We start from the raw sequence: 20,084 nt of genomic DNA on the forward strand, positions 1-20,084 counted from the left end.
TGATGGGCTCAAGTATAGCAGGGATTGTGGGGCTGGCGTGGGATGGGGCAGTGTTTCGTTCTGCTGTGCATGGGGTCGCTATGAGTTGGAAACGACTTGACGGCACTTAACAAAAACAACAACAATAATAACAATGTTATGTAAATTTTTACTACAATAAAAAATTCATCAGACTGTACAATTTAAATAAAGTTAATTGTACTTTATCTTTTAAATTATACTTTAATTGATATATATATATATATTTAAAACCACTTAGATTTTTTTTAAAAAAAAGGAAGAAGAAAGAAAAAGAACTTATGGCTCTTTGGCAGAATGTCTGATTCTAAAATTGAGGCTAGAAATGTACTGGATGAGCCTGTATATCTGTTACATCAGAAAACAGAGAACATCTGCAGCCAGGATTCAACATGAAGGATTCCACTGGCCAAAGGTGGGGAAATTGGAGCAGAAAATAATTGACACATATGGCCATGAATTCATAATGATACTTGAAAATAAAGGAGAGAGAGAGAACAAAAGAAAGCAGCAGCAACAACACACAGCCATTCTCCTCAAAGAACAACAACTGAAATAACTCAGAAAAGTGGCAAGCAAAAACAAAGAATTATTATCCTTTTTTTTCTCAACAAATTTTACTTCAAGATGACCAAAAAGCCTTCGTAGATTCTAGCAGTGTTTTACAAAAGAATTTCAGTTAATAAATATGGGACGAATGACAGAATAATAAAATCACCATTTCACAATTTCCACAGTATTAACTGACCTGACTCTGGCAGTGATCATCAATGAATGAAATCATTAGACAAAAGTTTGATGGGAAACTCTTCATTGTGGGGGAAGTCTTGGGTGGCATCATCAAAACCCATGATTAATCTTAGCATCACTAAAATTGGTACTGTCAGACACTGTACCACATAATATGGCACAATATGAAGCACAAAGCCAACTTTGAAATGTAATTACCAAAAGAGCTGAACCTGAATCTTATCAAGCCATGGGCAACATCCATTTATAGGAAGTACAGAGGCCTAGTGGCTCAGTGGTTCAGAGGTTGGCAATGTCAACACACCAGCTGCTCCAAGGGAGAAAGATATGGCAATCTGTTTCCATAAAGATTTTTGTTGTTGTTATGTGCCGTCGAGTCAAACCTGACTCATAGCGACCCCTCCTTGGGTTTCCGAGGCAGTATCACTACGGAAGTAGGATTGCCCAAGATTAGAGGCTTGGAAACCCTATGGGGAAATTCTACTCTGTCATTTATAGGGTTCCTATGAGCCAGAATCAACTCAGTGTCACATAACATAAACACACAGAGATTAGAGGAACAAGTTAAATAGCATCACTAGGAATCAAAAGACAAACCCAGAATGTGGGCTAGTGTATAGGGCAATTGACCCAGATTCTGTAACAAGTCAATGACATAGCTCAAATCTTGTAGAAAACTACATGAGATAAAAAGAAACTTAAAAGTTGTAACAACAAAGTGCAATATGCCAACCTTATTTAGATATTGATTCCAATAATCGCTATTAAAAGGTTAATTTTGAGGCTGTGTTTTTGAAAATATCAGGAAAATTTTGTCAAATTTAAAGTCATTGTGGTTATTTTTTTTAAAATCTATATATTTTTAAGATCTATACTGAAATACGTAGGTGTGAAATGCCATAATATATTGAATTTACTTTAGAATGAATAACAAAGAACAAAAGTACTTATTTGTGGAAATAATCACCTGTGAAAGGTCCTTTCTTAACCACCAAAAAAAAAAGAAAGAAAAGAGAAAACCCAGAAGCAAATCTAGCCACTTATGGACAGGTGATACACAATAAAGATCATTAATCTGAAATCCATTAAATGGGGAAGAGACAGTCTCTTTAACAAATGGTGCTGGCAAAACGGGATATCCATTTGCAGAAAAATGAAAAAAAGATACATACCTCACACCGTATCCAAAAACTAATTCAAGATGGATCAAAGGCCAAAATATAAAACCCAAAACTATAAAGTTCATCAAAAAAACATAAGGACAAATTTTGGGGTCTTATTTTATGGCATAGTCAATCAAACACAATAAAAAATTCACAAATAGCAGAAGATAAACTAGGTGACGAGGACCTACTAAAAAGAAAAAATTATGCCTATCAGAAAGCTTCTCCAAAAAAGTGAAAAGAACTTATATACTGGAAAAAAATGTTTGGCAATGACATATCTGACAAAGGGCTAATCTCTAAAATTTAGAGAAAACTTTAGCACTTCAACAACAAAAAGACAAACAATCCAATTAAAAAATAGGCAGAGGACATGAGCAGACATTTCACCAAAGAAGGTATCCAGGCAGCCAACAATCACATGAAGAAATGCTCCCAATCATTAGCCATTGTTGTTGTTAGGTGCCAGGGAGTTGGCTCCAACTTATAGCAATCCTATTTACGATGGAACGAAACACTGCTGAGTCCTGTGCCAGCCTCACTATCCCTGCTATACCTGAGCCCACTGTTGCAGCCACTGTGTCAGTTCATCTTGTTGAGGGCCTTCCCTTTTTTTGTTGACTTTCCACTTTACCAAGCATGATATCCTTCTCCAGGGAATGGTCACTTCTGACAACATGACCAAAGTGGGTGAGACGAAGTCTGGCCATTCTTGCTCCCAATGAGCATTCTGGCTGCACTTCTTCCAGGACAGATTTGTTAGTTCTTCTGGCAGTCCATGGTACTTTCAGCATTCTTCACCAATACCACTCGCCAACTTTGCCAACTCAAAAGCATCAGCTCTACTTCAGTCTTCCTTATTCATTGTCCAGGCTTCACATGCGCATGAGGTGATTGAAAGTACCATGGCTTAGGCTAGGCGTACCATAGTCTTCAAAGAGACATCTTTGCTCTTACATATTCAAACCAAAGCAATGAGATAATATCTCACTCCAGCAATAATACCAAAGTCTAATAAAACAAAAACAAACAAACAAAAACCCCAGAAAACAACAAATACAAAAGTGTGGTGAGTTTAAAACTCTCATATACTGCTGGTGGGGTTGTAAATGGTATAACCACTGTGGGAAATGGTACGGCACTTACTTAGAAAATTAGAAATAGAAATACCATATGATCCAGTAATCTCACTATGAGGTATATATCTTAGAAAAATGAGAGCCATGATAAAAATAGGTATGTGCATATGTACACCCATGTTCATTGCAGCATTATTCACAATAGCAAAAAGGAAAAAATTTAAGCGCCCATCAATGGATGAATGGATAAACAAATTATGATACATATGCACAATGGAATACTATGCAATGTTAATGAATGAAAAATCAACAAAATACCTCATAACATGGATGAATCTAGAAGACATTATGTTGAGTGAAATAAGTCAGTCACAAAAGAACAAATACTGTTTGATACCCCTATTATTAACAAATCAAGAAAGAAACATTCTTTGATGGTTATGAGGGGAGGGAAAATCACTAACTAGAGAGTAGACACAATATTTAAACTTGGGTGAAAGGAAAGCAAAAACTACAATAAGGAGGTCAGCACAATATGATCAAGGCAAAGGAAGACACTGAGAGGTGCACTAGAGTTAGAGACAAAGGTAAATACTATTACATACACAATCCTGCATTAACTAACAAACAATAATCTATGAGTGGCTACATAGGCAGATGTGCAAGCTGAGCAGGTACTGGAAGGCATATGGGACCACATCCACAAGCAAATATAGATCTGGCAGACAATATTTCTACTTATGTATTTGTCTGTGGCTGCAAATACATCATGTTTATAGTAGAACATAGAGGGAGTGAAGTTATGAAAACTTCTTAGCCATAACCAGATACCTTCAGGGAATGAGTCACTGGCTTGAGGACTTGTGACGACAGTTTCAGGAAATTCTAGGTCATTTGGCATAGAAAAGTTCACGAAAACAATGTTTTACATCCTGCTTTGGTGGGAGCTCTGGTAGTGTACTGCCTAAGGCATTTGAGCTAACCAGAAGGCTGGTGGTTCAAACCCACCAACCACTCTTGGAAGAAAGATTGGACAATCTACTTCCACAGCGATATCTCCTCGAAAATCCAAGAAGAGGTTGCTATGACTCCACGCAGTGAGTTTGTTTTTTTGTTGTTGTTGTTTTGGTGAGTAGCAACTGGGTCTTAAAAGCTAGTGAGCGGCCGTCTAAGATGCAACTATTGATCTTTTCCTGTCCAAAGTAAAGAACAGTGAAGAAAATTAATGACCAAAGGACTAATGGATGAGGTAAACCACAAACAGCCTCTGTTACCCGGAGACCAAAAGAACTAGATAGTGCTGTTTCCACTACTGAAGGTCCTGGTGGAATAGGAGAAACATGTAGAACAAAATTCAAAATCATGAAAAAGACCAAACTTACTTGTCTGATAGAGACTAGTGGAACCCCTGAGACTGTGGCTCTTAGACATCCTTTAAACCTGGAACTGAATCCACCCCTGGGGATCACCTTTCAGCCAAACAACAGACAGATCTATAAAGTGAACAATAATGCTCATGAGGAATGTACTCCTCAGAACAATTAACCATACGAGACTAAAAGGGCAGCATTTGCCCCAAAACAAAGCTCAGAAGACAGGAAAGGGCAGGAAAGAAGGATGAATGGATACAGGGGAACCCAGGGAGGAAGTGGGAAGAACGCCGTTACACTGAAGGAATTACAGCTGATGTCATGAAACAAAAAGTGTACAAATTGTTGAATGGAAAACTAATTTGCTCTGTAAATTTTCCCGAAAACCAGAATTCCAAAAGGAATGAATGAGAAGGAAAAAAGCAGCTGGTAGCACCTTTCCAGAGCTTATTCAGCTCACAGAGGTGCTCATTTCTCTGAGAAGGCAGCCACCCTCTCCCTTGCATCCCTCCCCACCAATCCACTTCCAATCATCACTATTCTATAAGGCCCTGCTCCGGGCCATAGCTAATCTTACCATGGTGGACACCAGAGCCAAGAAGAGCCAGTAAAATTCTGGCTGCCAGGGATATAAAATTGGGATTAAAAATCTGCTCAAGAGTCTCTGCTGTTGGTTGGAAAGTGGCTAAGGGGATCCTTATTCTGCCAAGTGAATTGCAGAAGCAGAGAAAGCTGATCAGGAGGGAGTGGGGGGAGTAAGGAAGAGATACAGAGTTCTGACAATGTTGTCAGCCTTGTTTGGGTCCCAGCCTGAGAGCTGGCTGTGGCTCTCCCCTCGAACTCTATGAGACCTACTTCTAACGTGGTAGTAAATTTTGCCCCCCATTTTACTCTTTTTTTTTTTGGCTGAAGCTGTCTCTAGGAAGTCACTGCAATTGCAGCCAAAAGAGTCTTACTAATACAACTGCCTTTAGTTTTATTGGGCTTCTTTATAGTTCTTGCTTGGAGTGCATGTGTGGGCTAAGTATGTCCCTATTAATTTATAATTCCACATCTCTATAACTAAAGGAGAAAGAGTCGAACAGTTGGTTCCCACCCAATGGAAACTTGCTTCCCTTTAACTTGAGAAACATCCTTGACAATCTGACAAACCTTGTCTAATTATAAATGGAGATGAGAATGTTGCAAAGATAGGTGCCTAAAAGAACTTCCCACTCTGACAATGTCCTGATCAATATAGAGGTGACAAAGGACAATGTGACAAGGATAGCAAGAAAATGCTACTTCAAAAGGCAGGTGGGCAGGATTAGTGACAACCTAACACAAAGCATCTGACATTAGCCTTTTGGACACTTAAGTCTGAAATTGCTCGGAAGTTATAATTCAATGTGTGGGTTGAGTATGATAGGGCAGAGATTTGTTTTCTTCAGTTATATCCCACGTTCCTGGGACATACTGGCATTTAGTAAATGTTATTGAGTGAAGTTACAGCTTTTGCAGGTTTATAAGCACAAACAAGTTCTGACTCTAATGTAGCTCTGCACATACCAAACCAATTAATTCTCAGTGCTGTATTGTTTGGAAAACACTTCAGAAATAGCTTTACAAGCCTGATATGACAAGTGAGTCATGCCCTAATATATATTAAAAAACAAAACAAACAAACACCCACTAAATTATTTTAGCTTTTCAAGAAATACAGTAAATCATGGGGTCATCGTATCAAAATCTTCTGCCAAAGACCCCCATCATTGTTTCTCAAACTGAATCTTGGGAAATGAGGCCCAGGAAAGGGGCAAAGAGTGATGACGGGTGGGTTCTGAGGATAGGTTGTCAGTCTGCATCTACCTCTTTTTTTGCATCTTATTTCTCTTCTCTGACTTTAACAGCTGCTGCTATTTACACTGCTATTACACTGCTGCCTTGGATGATACAATAAACTAAGTCTTTGAATCCTGGGCTCACTCAAGAAAGAGAGGCTTTCTTTGTGTGCAAAGCCCAGTAATTCCTGCAATGCAGGTTAGACAGTCTAGTCAGTGTTTATTCATCCGTCTCTCTCCCAAGGCCAAATGTTTGTTGAATTGCACTAAATATTATTGCTGTCAGGTTGCTGAGTTGCTTTTTGACTCACAGTGACCGTATGTGGTAGACTGGAATTGCCTCATAGGTTTCCTAGACTGTAATCTTTACAGAAGCAGATTGCCAGGTCTTTTTCCTGTGGAGCTGCTACATAAATTCATGGATTTGAACTGCTAACTTTTTGGTTAGCAGCCAAGAACTTCATCATTGCGCAACCAGGGCTCCTTGCATTAAACATCACCAAAATTTCTTCTTGGGGCTGTTGAACATGATCTTACTATAACCAGCATTATTATTGTAATTTCCGCCCCCTTAAGCATCATGCAAGATTTCCAAGACTGGTTTATTTGGCCACAGTAAACCTGACCTGGCACAACAAAATTTGACTGTCCCCCCTTTGGATCGGAAGGAAGACTGAGCAATCTACTTCCATAGAGATACCACCTCGGAAACCCAAGGAGTGGTTGCTATGAGTCGGAACTGACTGGACGGCAGTGAGTTTGGTTTTCGGTTTCACCGTTGGAATTCTTTTCTTGCCATATGAGCAACATTCATTTACCCTTCAATTTTCTAAAGTCATTAATTTTATTCACTTTGATCCAACAAGTATTTTTTGTCTTTTAAAATTTTATTTATTGTGATTTGGGTGAAAGTTTACGGAGAGAACTTATCTTCCATATAGCACACATTTAGTTTCATGATGTTGATTGCAGTCCTCCCAATGTAATAATTCTCTTCCCGGTTCCTCCCTGTGGCTATCTTTTCCCTTGTCCTTCTCTCCTATGCAGTCTTGCCCTCTGAGCTGTTTCCCTGTGCAAATACTGCCCTTCTGATCTCCCATGGTTGATTGTTCGAAGGAGTGTACCTACCTGCTGTAAAAGTTCACCTTATCTGCCTGTCTATTGTTTGCCTGGAAGCCACAGGAGTGAATTCAATTCCAGGCCTGAAGGGTGAATAGGGGCCATAGTCTCAGGGGTTTCACCAGTGTCTATCAAACCAGTAAGCCTGATTTTTTTTTTTTTTTATGATTTGGGTTTTATTCCACATTTTTCTCCTACTCTATCCAGGATCTCCTACACTGATCCTTTTCCCAGTGGTTGACAGTGGTAGCCAGGCACCATTTAGTTCGTCTGGTTTCAGAGTCAGGTACACTGAGGTTTACATGGTCCATTAGTCCCTTGGACTAATTCCAACAAGTATTACTCAATATTGCAAGTGCCGCAGGACCAATATTGGAGGAACAATGACAGGAATGAGTGGAATGGAACCCACCGTTCTATTTTGATTGGCTGCTTAGGGTGCGGGGTGGGGAGGAGCATGTATTAGTCAAGGCAGAATTACCTGACCTCTGGTAGGGCATTTGGCTACTAACAAGAAGGCTAGCGGTTCAAACCCACGAGCTGCTCCTCAGGAGGAAGATGAGACTATCTACTTCCGTAAGATTTACAACCTTTGAAACTCAGTGGGAATAGCTATGATTTGGAATCCACTTGATTACAGTGGATTTGGTTTTTTGTATATAGGGAAAACACATCCTCTATTCCTTTTCTTTCCTACAATATGCCCTGGGTCCTGGTGAGCATTGATGTCAGGATAAAGGAAGGGGCAGAGTGGTTAGGATCCTTTCTTCTGTCTGCAGAGAGTTGGGCTGCCTCCCAAGATAGGGTCTGGTTACCTTGAGTAAGATGTGACCACACCCACGTAGTGATGAAGGACAGGTAGCAAGCCCACACACAGACGTGACTGTGTTTCTGAAACTGTTCAGGACTTGTGCTCTCATTTGACTGAAGACTCCAATAGACTTGGGGTGGGGATTGGGGATAGTGCTGATAAACCCAAAGAGTGTGATACTTACCCTTTTGTACCTTCAATTTGGGTGTTGTAATGTTTATCTTAGTCATCATTTTATACTCCAAAGTATTTTACATAATCTTCATGAATGCACAAATTGAGTTGTTTCATAAATGCCTTGTAAAATATAAACTTAATAGTGATGTTCATTCATTCATTCATCTATTTATTCAGCAAATATTTACTAAATACAGGCATTGCACTGTATGATATTAACATGTTTATTTTAATGTCAAAATAATTTTCTATTGGGTTATGTATTCCATAACTTTTGCATGTGATTGACCACAAATCATTTCTGCTTCAGTAAAGGCTAATATAACAAGAAGAATACAGAGGCAAACACTCCAAATATTGTGTACATATTTCTGACTTTAATTGAAATTCACTTTCCACATCTTCCTAAACATCTGAAATTCTTGCATTACCTGTGCAGGCATGAAAGTGTACAGGAAGAATGTGAGTGTGTAAAGACATATGAAGCACACTGTATATCCTAGAGTAAATATAATAAGTTCACATATTGACTATCTACAACAACTTTTTTAGGGGCAATACATTTTTTACCCTTGGATCAAAATTAAAAATCTTACAAGTTTGTGTTAAGTTTATTTTTCTATGAAGAATTCAAAAGGGCAATGAACAAGAAATTGTGAATTGTTGATTTTACACAATTCTTATAACTTTCACCCAAAAATTATTTCCATAGTCATCCATACAATTATGTACATTTAAAATTGTACCCTTCAAAGGAAGCAATCTCCACCTATTTGCATAAAGATTAGTCTTTCCAACTACACCTGCTTACAAAGCTGGTCACCATTCCCCAGTAAATACATAACATTGGGAGGGACTTTGAACTGCCTTTTTCTTTCTTCTGGGGAAAAGAAGTTCAAACTATAGTCAGCAGTCACAGAATTGCAGTCACAGAACTCTCAAAAACAAACAAAAATAACAACCCATTTGACGGCAGCCTGGATTTTCTGGAGCCAATGCTGATAGAGTTTAATTCCAGCTGGAAGACATAGGTAGACAGAACATGTTCTGGGGCTCCCATAGGAAATGTCAAGTCTCATGCTGGTGAGTAGCATTGTTGTTGCTCCTCAAGTGCCTTAGGCACTTGACTGCCAGAGCTCCTTGAGTGGCATTAGGACAGAAGGCACTTGACTGCTAACCAGAAGGCTGGTGGTTCAAACCCACCAGCCACTCCTTGGAAGGAAGATGGGGCAATCTACTTCCGTAGTGATACTGCATTGGAAACCCAAGGAGGGGTCGCTATGAGTAGGGTCTGACTCGACGGCATGTAACAACAACAACAACAACAAAATGAACTAGGTGGTCTTACTATCAAACGACCTATTTTCCTGGAGAAGAACAAAGAACGACTTAGACTCCTAGACTACTGTTGACCTGGTTTTAGCACTCATGGAATACTGTCCTATATTAAGTTTGGAACTGAATCAGATTTCTTGGACAAGCTCATTCAGCCTGATAAGTGGAGCCTTGAATTACAGAGCTCTCTTCTACCTTGTTTTAACAATCCTCAGAGTCTAAAGGTCATTCTTTATACCTGGCCTTTTGTTATGCTTACAACTTGTTGTTGTGCTGACTCATAGAGACCCTATGTACAACAGAAGAAAACACTGCCCAGTCCTGCACCATCCTCAAAATATTTGCTATGCTTGAACACATTGTCACAGCCACTGTCCAAATCCATCTCATTGAGGGCCTTTTCCTTTTTCTCTGACCCGCCATTTCACCAAGCATGATATCCTTCTCCAGAGATCAGTCCCTTCTAACAACATTTGCCCAATGCAGTACGACTTCTGATGTCTTGACTGCTGCTTACATTGGTGATGATTGTAGAACCAAGTAATGTGAAATCTTCCACAACTTCAATCTTTTCTCCATTTATCATGATGCTGATTATTGGTCCAGGTGTGAGGATGTTTGTTTTCTTTATATTGAGGTATAATCCAAACTGCAGACTGTAGTCTTCAATCTTTATCAATAAGTGCCTCAAGTCATCCTCACATTCAGCAAGCAAAGTTGTGTCATCTGCATATTGAAGGTTGCTAACGAGTCTTCCTCCAATCCTGATGCCACAGTGTTCTTCAGGTAATCCAGCTTCTTGGATTATTTGCTCAGCATACAGACTGAATAAATGTGGCAAAAGGATACCCTGACACACTCCCTTCCTGATTTTGAACCATGTAATGTCCCCTTGTTCTGTTTGAATGCCAGCCTCCTGATCTATGTACAGATTCCTCATGAGTACAATCAATTGTTCTGGAATTCCCAGTCTTCTCAATGTTATCCATAATTTGTTATGATACACAAAATCTAATGCTTTTGCATAGTCAATAAAACACAAATAAACATCTTTCTGGTATTGTTTCCTTTGGGCCAAGATCCATTTGACATCAGCAATGATATCCCTCATTCCATGTCCTTTTTTGAATCCAGCTTGCATTTCTGGAACTTCTCTGTGAATATACTGCTGCAACTGTTTTTGAATTATCTTCAGTAAGATTTTACTTGCATGTGATATAGTGTTGTTTGATAATTTCCACATTCTGTGGGATCACCTTTCTTTGTAATGGGCACAAATTATAGATATCTTCCAGGCAGTTGGAGAGGTAGCTGTCTTCCAAATCTCTTGGCATAGCCGAGTGAGTGCCTCCAGGGTGACATCTGTTCTTTGAAACATCTCAATGGGCATTCTATCAATTCCTGGAGCCTGTTCTTTGTCAATTTCTTCAGTGTAGCTTCAACTTCTTCCTTCAATATCATTGGTTCTTGATCATATGCCACCTCCTGAAGTGGATGCACATCCACCAATTCTTGGTTCAGTGACTGTGTATTCCTTCTATCTCCTTTTGATGTTTCCTGCATCATTCAATATATTGTCCATAGAATCTTTCAATATTGCAACTCGAGACTTAAATTTCCTTTTCAGTTCCTTCAGCTTGAGAAATGTGGAGCATGTTCTTCCCTCCAGGTCTTCACACATTTCATTAAAATAATTGACTTTGTTTTGTTGAGCTGTTCTTTGAAATCTTCTGTTCAGCTCTTTTATTTTGTCATTTCTTCCATTTGCTTTAGCTACTCTCCATTCAAGGGAAAGTTTCAGAGTTTCTTCTGACATCCATTTTGGTCTTTTCTTCCTTTCTTGTCTTTTAAATGACCTTTTGCTTTCTTCGTGGATGATGTTCTTGATGTCATTCCACAATACTGCTGGTTTTCCATCATTGGTGTTCAGTGCATCAAATCTATTCTTTAGATGGTCTCCAATTCAGGAGGACTATAATCAAGGTCATATTGTCTCTTGTGGACTTGTTTTAATTATCTTCCACTTCCACTTGAACTTGCACATGAGTAGTTGATGGTCTGTCCCACAATCAGATTCTGGCCTGGTTTTGGCTGAAGATTTTGCACTTCTCCATTGCTTCTTGCCACAGATTCAATCAATCTGATTCCTGTGTACTCCATTTGGTTAAGTTCATGTGTATAGCTGCTGTTTGTGTTGTTGGAAAAAAAGTATTTGTAATAAATAAGTTGCTGGTCTTGCAAAATTCTATCATGTGATGTCCAGTGTCATTTCTATCGTCAAGCCATATTTTCCAACTACAGTGATTCTTCTTTGTTTCCAACTTCTGCATTCCAATCACTAGTGATAATCAACACATCTTGATTGCATGTTCAGTCAATTTCAGACTGCAGAAGTTGGTAAAAATCTTCAATTTCCTCATCTTTGGCTTTGATGGTTGGTGCATAAATTTGAATATTAGTAGCATTAACTGGTCTTCCTTGTTGTTGTTGTTGTTATGTGCCGTCGAGTCAGCCCTGACTCATAGCGACCCCTCCTTGGGTTTCCGAGGCAGTATCACTACGGAAGTAGGATTGCCCAACCTTCCTTCTGAGGAGTGGCTGGTGGGTTTGAACCGCCAGCCTTCTGGTTAGCAGTCAAGTGCCTTAGCCACTATGCTGCCAGAGCTCCCTTGTAGGTGTATGGATAGCATCCAAACACTGACAACAACATTGTACTTCAGGATAGATCTTTACACATTCTTTGTGATGATGAATGCCATGTCATTCCTCTTCAATTTGTCATTCCTGGCATAGTAGATCATATGGTCAACTGATTAAAAATGGCCAAAACCAGTCCATTTTAGGTCACTAATGCCTAGGATATTGATCTTTATAAGTGCATTTCATTTTGGACAACTTCCAATTTTCCTAGATTCATACTTCGTACATTCCATGTTCTGATTATTAATGGATGTTTGCAGCTATTCTCATCTTGAGATGTACCACATCACCAAATGGAGATCCCAAAAGCTTTACTCTATCCCCATCCTTAAGGTCAGGTCTACTCTGAGGAGGCAGATCATCCTCAGTTGCATTTTGAGTGCCTTTTGACCTGAGGGGTTCATCTTCCGGCACTATATCGGACAATGTTTCAGGGCTATTCATAGTTTTCCAGTAATATATCAGACAGTGTTTCACTGATATGCATTAGGATTTTCACTGGCCAGTTCTTGAGACGTGGATGGCTTCTTCCTTCTTCCAAGAGTTGTCTTAGCAACCACTATAGTAAGACAAACTAACAGATAAGTTTGTCTCTTTTAGTTGTTCCAAATTGCTCTGCTCACTTCCTGGCCTCCCTCAGCTGCTCCAAACCTGGAAATTGTAAAATGGTACAGCTGAATTTAGGAGGCTGTAAGTCCATGTTATTATCCCAGCTCTAGGGGAAGACTTTCCCTCTGTGTCTTTTTTTTTCCAGGAGGATCCCAGCTCAGGGATCTTGGGTCCAAAGGATGCACTCCACTCCTGACTCCTCTTTATTGGTGGTAGCAGGTTTAGTAATAGGATTCATTTTTTTTTCTTTTAAGGGAACTACCCAACCTCCCCCTTCCCTGTTAGTGCATAAGATTCAGATGGCACTGATTATACCCCTCAGCTCCAGAGGAAAGTCCACATCCCCTGACCACAGTGGTTGCTTCAAGAATAAGCATGGGGTCCAGGCTGGGCCAACAAAATTCAACTTACTTTGGTGGAGTTGCCACCAGGGTTCTGACTAATGCATATGTAGCATTTTCCAGTGAAAGGTTAATGTCACAGCAAGTTACTCACATAGTCAGATTCTCCTGACATCTACCCACTGTGAGTTCTTTACAACCTAGTAGGGAATGGGAATGTTAACAGATAATTTTTGTAAAATACCTTAAGAGCATTCATTCATTCAATAGTATTCAGTGAGAGTCTATCTTATGCCTGGCTCTGTGCTACGTGCTAGGGGTGGAGTTTGAAGGAAACAGTCATGATCCTTTCCCCATGATGTTCTGAGAGATGTACATGTATGAGCATCCAGGGGAGTACTCTAACCTGGCATTGGTGTGTGTATGTGGGTGTCCAGCATGATTTCTTTCTTTTTTTTTTTTTAATTTTTATTGTGATTTGGGTGAAAGTTTATAAAGCAAATTCATTTTCCATACAGCAGCTCACATACACTTTGTCTCATGACATTGATTGCAATTTCCCACAATGCAACAGCTCCCCTCCCACTTTCTCCCCAGTTACCTCTACCCTGTGTCCTTCCCTCCCATGCACTCTTGCCCCACCCCCAGCTGTTTCTCCCATAATTGATCTCTCCAAGAAGTGTATCCACCTAATGTAAATGTTCGGCTCATATGCCTGCAGGATGACTTCTTGAAGGAAGGAACTGGCCTCTTAAATACATCTTGAATTCTGTAATTTTCTTCCTCATCCTTATAACTACTGTCTTAGTTCACAGGAACCCTGGTGGTACAACAGTTAAATCATTTGGCTGCTAACCAAAAGGTCAGTGGTTTGAACCCACCGGCCGCTCTGGAGGAACAAGATGTGGCAGTCTGCTTCCATAAAGATTACAGTCTTGGAAACCCTGTAGGGAAGTTCTGCCCTATCCTATAAGGTTACTATGAATAGTAATCAACATCTTAGTTCACACCCTTTTCATTTCACATCTGAGTTACAGCAAAAGCTTTCCAACTAGACACTATACATCCACTCTTACCTTTGTGTCTAATATTCAATTGATTTTTTATTCAGATGACAGAATGATCTTTTCTTAGAAACTTAGTCATGTATAACATACCTACAAGGAAGTACATATGTAAGAATACCAAACCCACTGCCATCAAGTCGACTCATCCAGCATGATGAGTTTCCTCACCCAAATACACCCATTAACTAGTATCTGTATCAGTACACATTGGCAATATTTCAGAAACTCTTCTGATGTGTTCTTCCAAATGATTTTTTAAAAATACAGATCTTATTATATTGCTCCTTTGCTTTGTTAAAACCTTTCAAGTTGATTCTAACTCATGGAGACCAGATTGTGTTTCAGAATAGACCTGGGCACCATAGGTGTTTCATGGCTGTGATCATTTGGAATCAGTTCACCAGGCTTGTCTTCTGAGGTGCCTCTGGTTAGACATGAACCAAGAACATTTTTGCTACTAGCCCATCACGTAACTGTTCACACCATCCAGGGACTCCTTAGCCAAACTAAACCCCATTGCCATTGAGTCTATTCCAATTCATAGCTATCCCATAACACAGAGTAGAACTGCCCCATAGGGTTACCAAGGGAAAGGAGCTCTGGTGGAGCAGTGGTTAAGGTGTTTGGCTGCTAATCATGAAGTTGGTGGTTCCAACCCACCAACTGCTATGCAGAAGAAAGATGAGGCAGTCACAGATTTACAGCCTTGGAAACCCAATGGGAGTTTCTATGTGTTGGAATCAACTCAGTGGCATTGAGCTTAGACTTTGGTAATCTTTACGGAAGTGGACTCCCACATCTTCCTCTGGCAGAGCAGCTAGTGGGTTTGAACCAGTGACCTTTTGGTTAGCAGCCAACTGCTTAACCACTGTGCCACCAGAGCTTCTTTTAGCCAAACTGAACTCTTATAATCCCTAACCTATTACCCTAGTCCTCACTGCCTAGCCTTTGCATGTGCTGCTCATTCTATTTAGACTAACATCTCAGCCCTATCCCTGCTGTTTTATAATTATTCTAGGGGCCCCTTCTCAAAGCCTTAGATGATCCTTTCCCTTCCCACTGTCTCTTTCATTGCTTTTTGAAGGTAGAAACTGTGTTTTTCATCTCCTTTTCCCAATTTGTTAAATGAATAAATGAAAATACTTGGTTTTATTACTTTCTCTTGATTCTCTCCCCATCCCTAGCCTTCTTTTAAGTAAGACCAATCTGTGACCTTGTGAAAAAAATCAATGCTTGTGAAACTTCAGTTAGTAGTTTGTGGAGAAGTCATGTCTAGTTCCCACTGAGCAAGCCACACTCTCTTGTCCAGTATCTTCCCTCACTTACTACCCCTTTAAGGCAAGAATGAGCATTCACTGAAGTAGGGGCACTTTGTGGTGCCACAGCCTACCAAAGTTAAGTGGACAAAATGGAAAATTATATTCATACAATATGAGCATACAAAAAGTTGGTTTAATTGGACCAGCTGAAGGATTCAAGGGAAAATTAGGAGTGGAGGGAGGAGGAAGGATGCAAGCAAGCAAGTGTTCTCCTACTAAGTCCAGGCACAATGTTAGGCACTATCTATTATGTCTTAATTTACTGAGGTGGGGGAGAAAGTGCCTAAATGTAGTTTTTTAACTGCAGAAAAAGAAAAGTCAATACATCCTTTTCTTTCTGTGGTTGAAACAATTTGTACATTTATAGCTTTTGCTTTTTAATTAAAAATAATAGAGGTATTAGAATGAAAAATCATGGAAATTTCTCATCTCAGTGACAATCTCCTTAACTAGGTTAAAATAATGATTGAAAAGCCCCACTGCCATCAAGTGGATTCTGACTCATAGAGACCCCCATTGAGTTTCCAAGGCTATATAAAAATCTTTATGGAAGTTGATTGCCTCATCTTCCTCCCACCCCACAGAGCAGCTGTGGGTTTTAACCACTGACCTTCTTGTTAGCAGCCAAATGTCTTAGCCACCACACCACCAGATGTCCTTAAAATAATTATAGGAAATTAACAAAAAAACAGAAACATTATAAAAAGAGTTTCCTGTACAGGAGGAAATGTTACAAGGTTGATGGGCATAACCAAAGCATCTAACCCCAGTTAGAGGCAGTGCCACCTGAAAACATACTTAAAGACACTTCCACATTTGGTACATTTAGCTTGGTACAGCAATTTGAAAGTTTAGGTAGGAAACTTAGGGGTCAGTGAGTCTATGTCAGTGAGAGAGGAACAATTCAGAAAACGAGGTGAAAATGGTTGCACAACTTGAAGAATGTAATCAATGGCACTGAATTGTAAATGCGGAAATTGTTAAATTGGTGTATGTCTTTCTGTATATATTTCCCACAACAATTAATAATGTGAGTCTGAGAGCTCTAGTAGCCTCCAGGAAAATCTTTAACCAGAAACCTTTTAGTGTCAGCATTACTAACAGAACTTTTGGACTCTTTAGGGCCTTTATCTGCCCTCCAGTCTCAGCGGGTATCAAGAAACTTCCTCCGAACTCAGCACGCATCACAAAAGCCATCCGGATTCAGCACGTATCGGAGCTTTGCTCGACTCCTGAAAGTCTCCCACATACCTGAGCCTTGCATCCTCCCTAGATAATATTTTCCTAAGTGAACTTTGGAGCCGGGGGGTTTCTTTATGTCCCCCAACATCTTAGATCACTGCCCTAAATCCCTTAGCAACAACCAATCATCTGTACCCTCTTGCCCTGGTGCTGCCCCTCCCCATATTGTTCCATAAAATTGTGAAAATACCGGGGCACAGGGTCTTTTGCTTAAGCCACTGACCTGGTAAGGGCAAAGACCCTAACTTAAGTTAGCTAATAAACTTTCCTATTGCATTTGCATTGTCGTGTGTTAGCATATTCCTCTCCGAGCATCTCCTTCATAACCTGGGCACAACAATAACAATAATAATAATAATAATAAAGGAAGAAAAATTGACCAAAAAAGAAAGAAAGAAAGAAAAAACACCACCACCTGGCAAGTTGGCACTATTCCCAGCAATGTCTATTCCTTAACATCCTGTAACATGTATCATGCGCTGTGGGGACCAAAAGGATACACAGATGTGATCCATTAAAAATCCAGTCCACACCGCCTCCTCTCCTTCAGTCAGCAGCACCAGCGGTGGACTATTTAGAATTTCTCTGGAAAAAAGTTGAATAACATAAATGAAGGCCAAAACCCAGCAACTTAAATTCAAACATTAGGGAAACAATTCTTCAAATAAATAGTAATGTAGACTCAATTGTTGCCTCATGAATAAATCTGAAGCCGACCGTGTGACATTTATCCTTTATACTCTAAACTTGGGGGCTGTAATATTCATCTTAGTGATCATTTTACAGCCAAAGTATTTTGCATAATCCTTGTCAAGTGCAAAAATGTTGTTGTTATATAAATACCTAGTAAAATTAATGGTGCTCTCACTGAAAAGGCAGGAAGTTCATTGAGGACAAATATTATTCATATTGAAAACTTTGTTTCACAAAATGCATAACCACTGTGGGCTGTGCCGCGGGGGACTAACTTCACAATTGGTCAGTCTGAGCAGCCCACGAGGTCACGGCCAACCGCGCTGTAGCCGCGCCTCTGATCGCAAGCTCCTGTGGCTTCTCCGGCTTCCTCCCTCCCGCGGTGTCACAAGCGGCTAGCAGCAACGTAGGGAAGGAAGCAGACTCCAGTTTCCCAAGGTCTTGCGGAGAGGTTTGGCCCCTGGCTTGCCTTGTGTCGGTGCAAGCGCCTGCTCTCGCGCCCCCGGACACGCCCAGGGAAGAACTGGGCTCTCATTCTTTAAAGCGAGGCTTCGAAACTCTGCGAGCGAACGCCGAGGCGCAGTTTAGAAGGTGCCCGGGCGTAAGGCCGGGCGGTGGGCGCGCGCGGCACAGCCCGGGGCCTCTAGAGACCAGAGCTTGAGCAGTTCGTTAGGCTTCTACGGGGCTGGACCCTGCAGCCTGCAGGCACGGGAGGAGGTGGGGAGTGGGCGGAGGCGCAGCAGGAAACGCCTGGGGCCTGGCTGGGCCGGGCTGGCTAGGGGCACCGTGGAGGGGAGAGACGGGGCGGCGCCGGGCTGGGTTGCCCGGCCCGTTCATCTCACCCTGGAGGCGCGTCCCACCCGGGCCTCGGGGGGAGGGAACCCGGACCCGCTGACCTTTAGATTCTGGGACCGCCCCCTCCCGCTTCAGGGACAGCGGCAGCGCGGCGAGCGGCAGCGACGGCTGGAGCCGCAGTGGCAGCATGAGAGCGGGCGCCGCTCCTCCACGTCTGCGGACGCGCGGCGAGCGGCGGCTCGGCCTGCCGGCTCCATGGGGGCGCCGTGGAGCCGGCGACGCGGAGGAACCGGGCTGCCCCAGACTCTCTTGGTACTGGCGGCTGCCTGCCTGGTGTGCACTGCGCTGGCCGCCTACGTCTGCTGGGGGCAGCTGCCGCAGCTGCCTTGGACGTCTCCCGCTCCGCCGCGGCCAGTCGGCGTGCTGCTGTGGTGGGAACCTTTCGGAGGGCACCGTGGCGCCAGGCGGCCGCCCCCCGACTGCTGGCTGCGCTTCAACATCAGTGGCTGCCGCCTTCTCACCGACCGCTCTGCCTACGGGGAGGCGCAGGCCGTGCTTTTCCATCACCGAGACCTTGTGAACCGGCCCCCCGACTGGCCCCCACCCTGGGACGCCCGGAGGCGCACTGCCCAGGAGTTGGAGCTGCCAGTGGTAGACGTCGAAGAGGAAGCTGCGGCCGAAGCCTTGGCGGTGTCAGGCCCCAGACCCCCGGGCCAGCGCTGGGTGTGGATGAACTTCGAGTCGCCCTCTCACTCCCCTGGGCTGCGAAACCTGGCAGGCAACCTCTTCAACTGGACGCTCTCCTACCGGGTCGACTCGGACGTCTTTGTGCCTTATGGCTACCTCTACCCTAGGAGCCACCCCAGCGACCAGCCGCGGGGCCTTTTTCCCTCTCTGTCCCGGAAACGGGGGCTGGTGGCCTGGGTGGTGAGCCACTGGGATGAACGCCAGGCCCGAGTCCGCTACTACCACCAACTGAGCCAGCACGTGTCCATCGACGTGTTTGGCAAGGGCGGGCCTGGATGGCCTTTGCCCAAGAGCGGGCTCCTGCACACGGTGGCCCGCTACAAGTTCTACTTGGCCTTCGAGAACTCGCAGCACCTGGATTATATCACCGAGAAGCTGTGGCGCAACGCCATGCTGGCTGGGACGGTGCCAGTGGTCCTGGGCCCGAACCGTGCCAACTACGAGCGCTTCCTGCCCCGCGGCGCCTTCATCCACGTAGACGACTTCCCTAGTGCAGCCGCACTGGCCGACTACCTGCTCTTCCTCGACAGCAACCCGGCAGTCTACCTCCGATACTTCAACTGGCGCAGGAGCTACGCAGTACACATCACCTCCTTCTGGGACGAGCCCTGGTGCCGGGCCTGCCAGGCCGTGCAGAAGGCTGGGGATCGGCCCAAGAGCGTACACAACTTGGCCCGCTGGTTTGAGAGATGAAGCTGCCTTCTCCTGGGTGTGACCCAAGGAAGCCAAGTCTACAGCTTTTTGAGCCTTTGGTGTGCATTTCCTTGACTGCCGAATCATGGGACCAAGTTCTGCAAACACCCAGGTTGCTATATGGGGAAAGTGACTTATCAATTATTATTATACAGCTCAAGGATGGGTGGGAAGGATCCTGGACTTTTTTTTTTTTTTTTTTTTGCACAACTAGGAGCGCCCTAGTATCAATTTCA

The 20,084-nt window shown here is 42.5% G+C and overlaps 1 protein-coding gene across 1 annotated transcript; it reads left to right on the plus strand.

Moving 5' to 3' along the window:
* The first annotated feature begins 17,616 nt into the window (after positions 1-17,616).
* On the plus strand, positions 17,617-19,848 carry FUT4 (fucosyltransferase 4). The gene is given in 3 exon segments (XM_042780573.1): positions 17,617-17,676; positions 18,312-18,416; positions 18,418-19,848. Coding segments are annotated over 3 exon segments (1,596 nt in total).
* Positions 19,849-20,084: the final 236 nt, after the last annotated feature.

The sequence above is a fragment of the Orycteropus afer genome, unplaced genomic scaffold (assembly GCF_000298275.1).
Source record: "Orycteropus afer afer isolate SDZICR_OR568_19922 unplaced genomic scaffold, OryAfe1.0 scaffold00047, whole genome shotgun sequence".
Lineage (NCBI taxonomy): Eukaryota > Metazoa > Chordata > Mammalia > Tubulidentata > Orycteropodidae > Orycteropus > Orycteropus afer.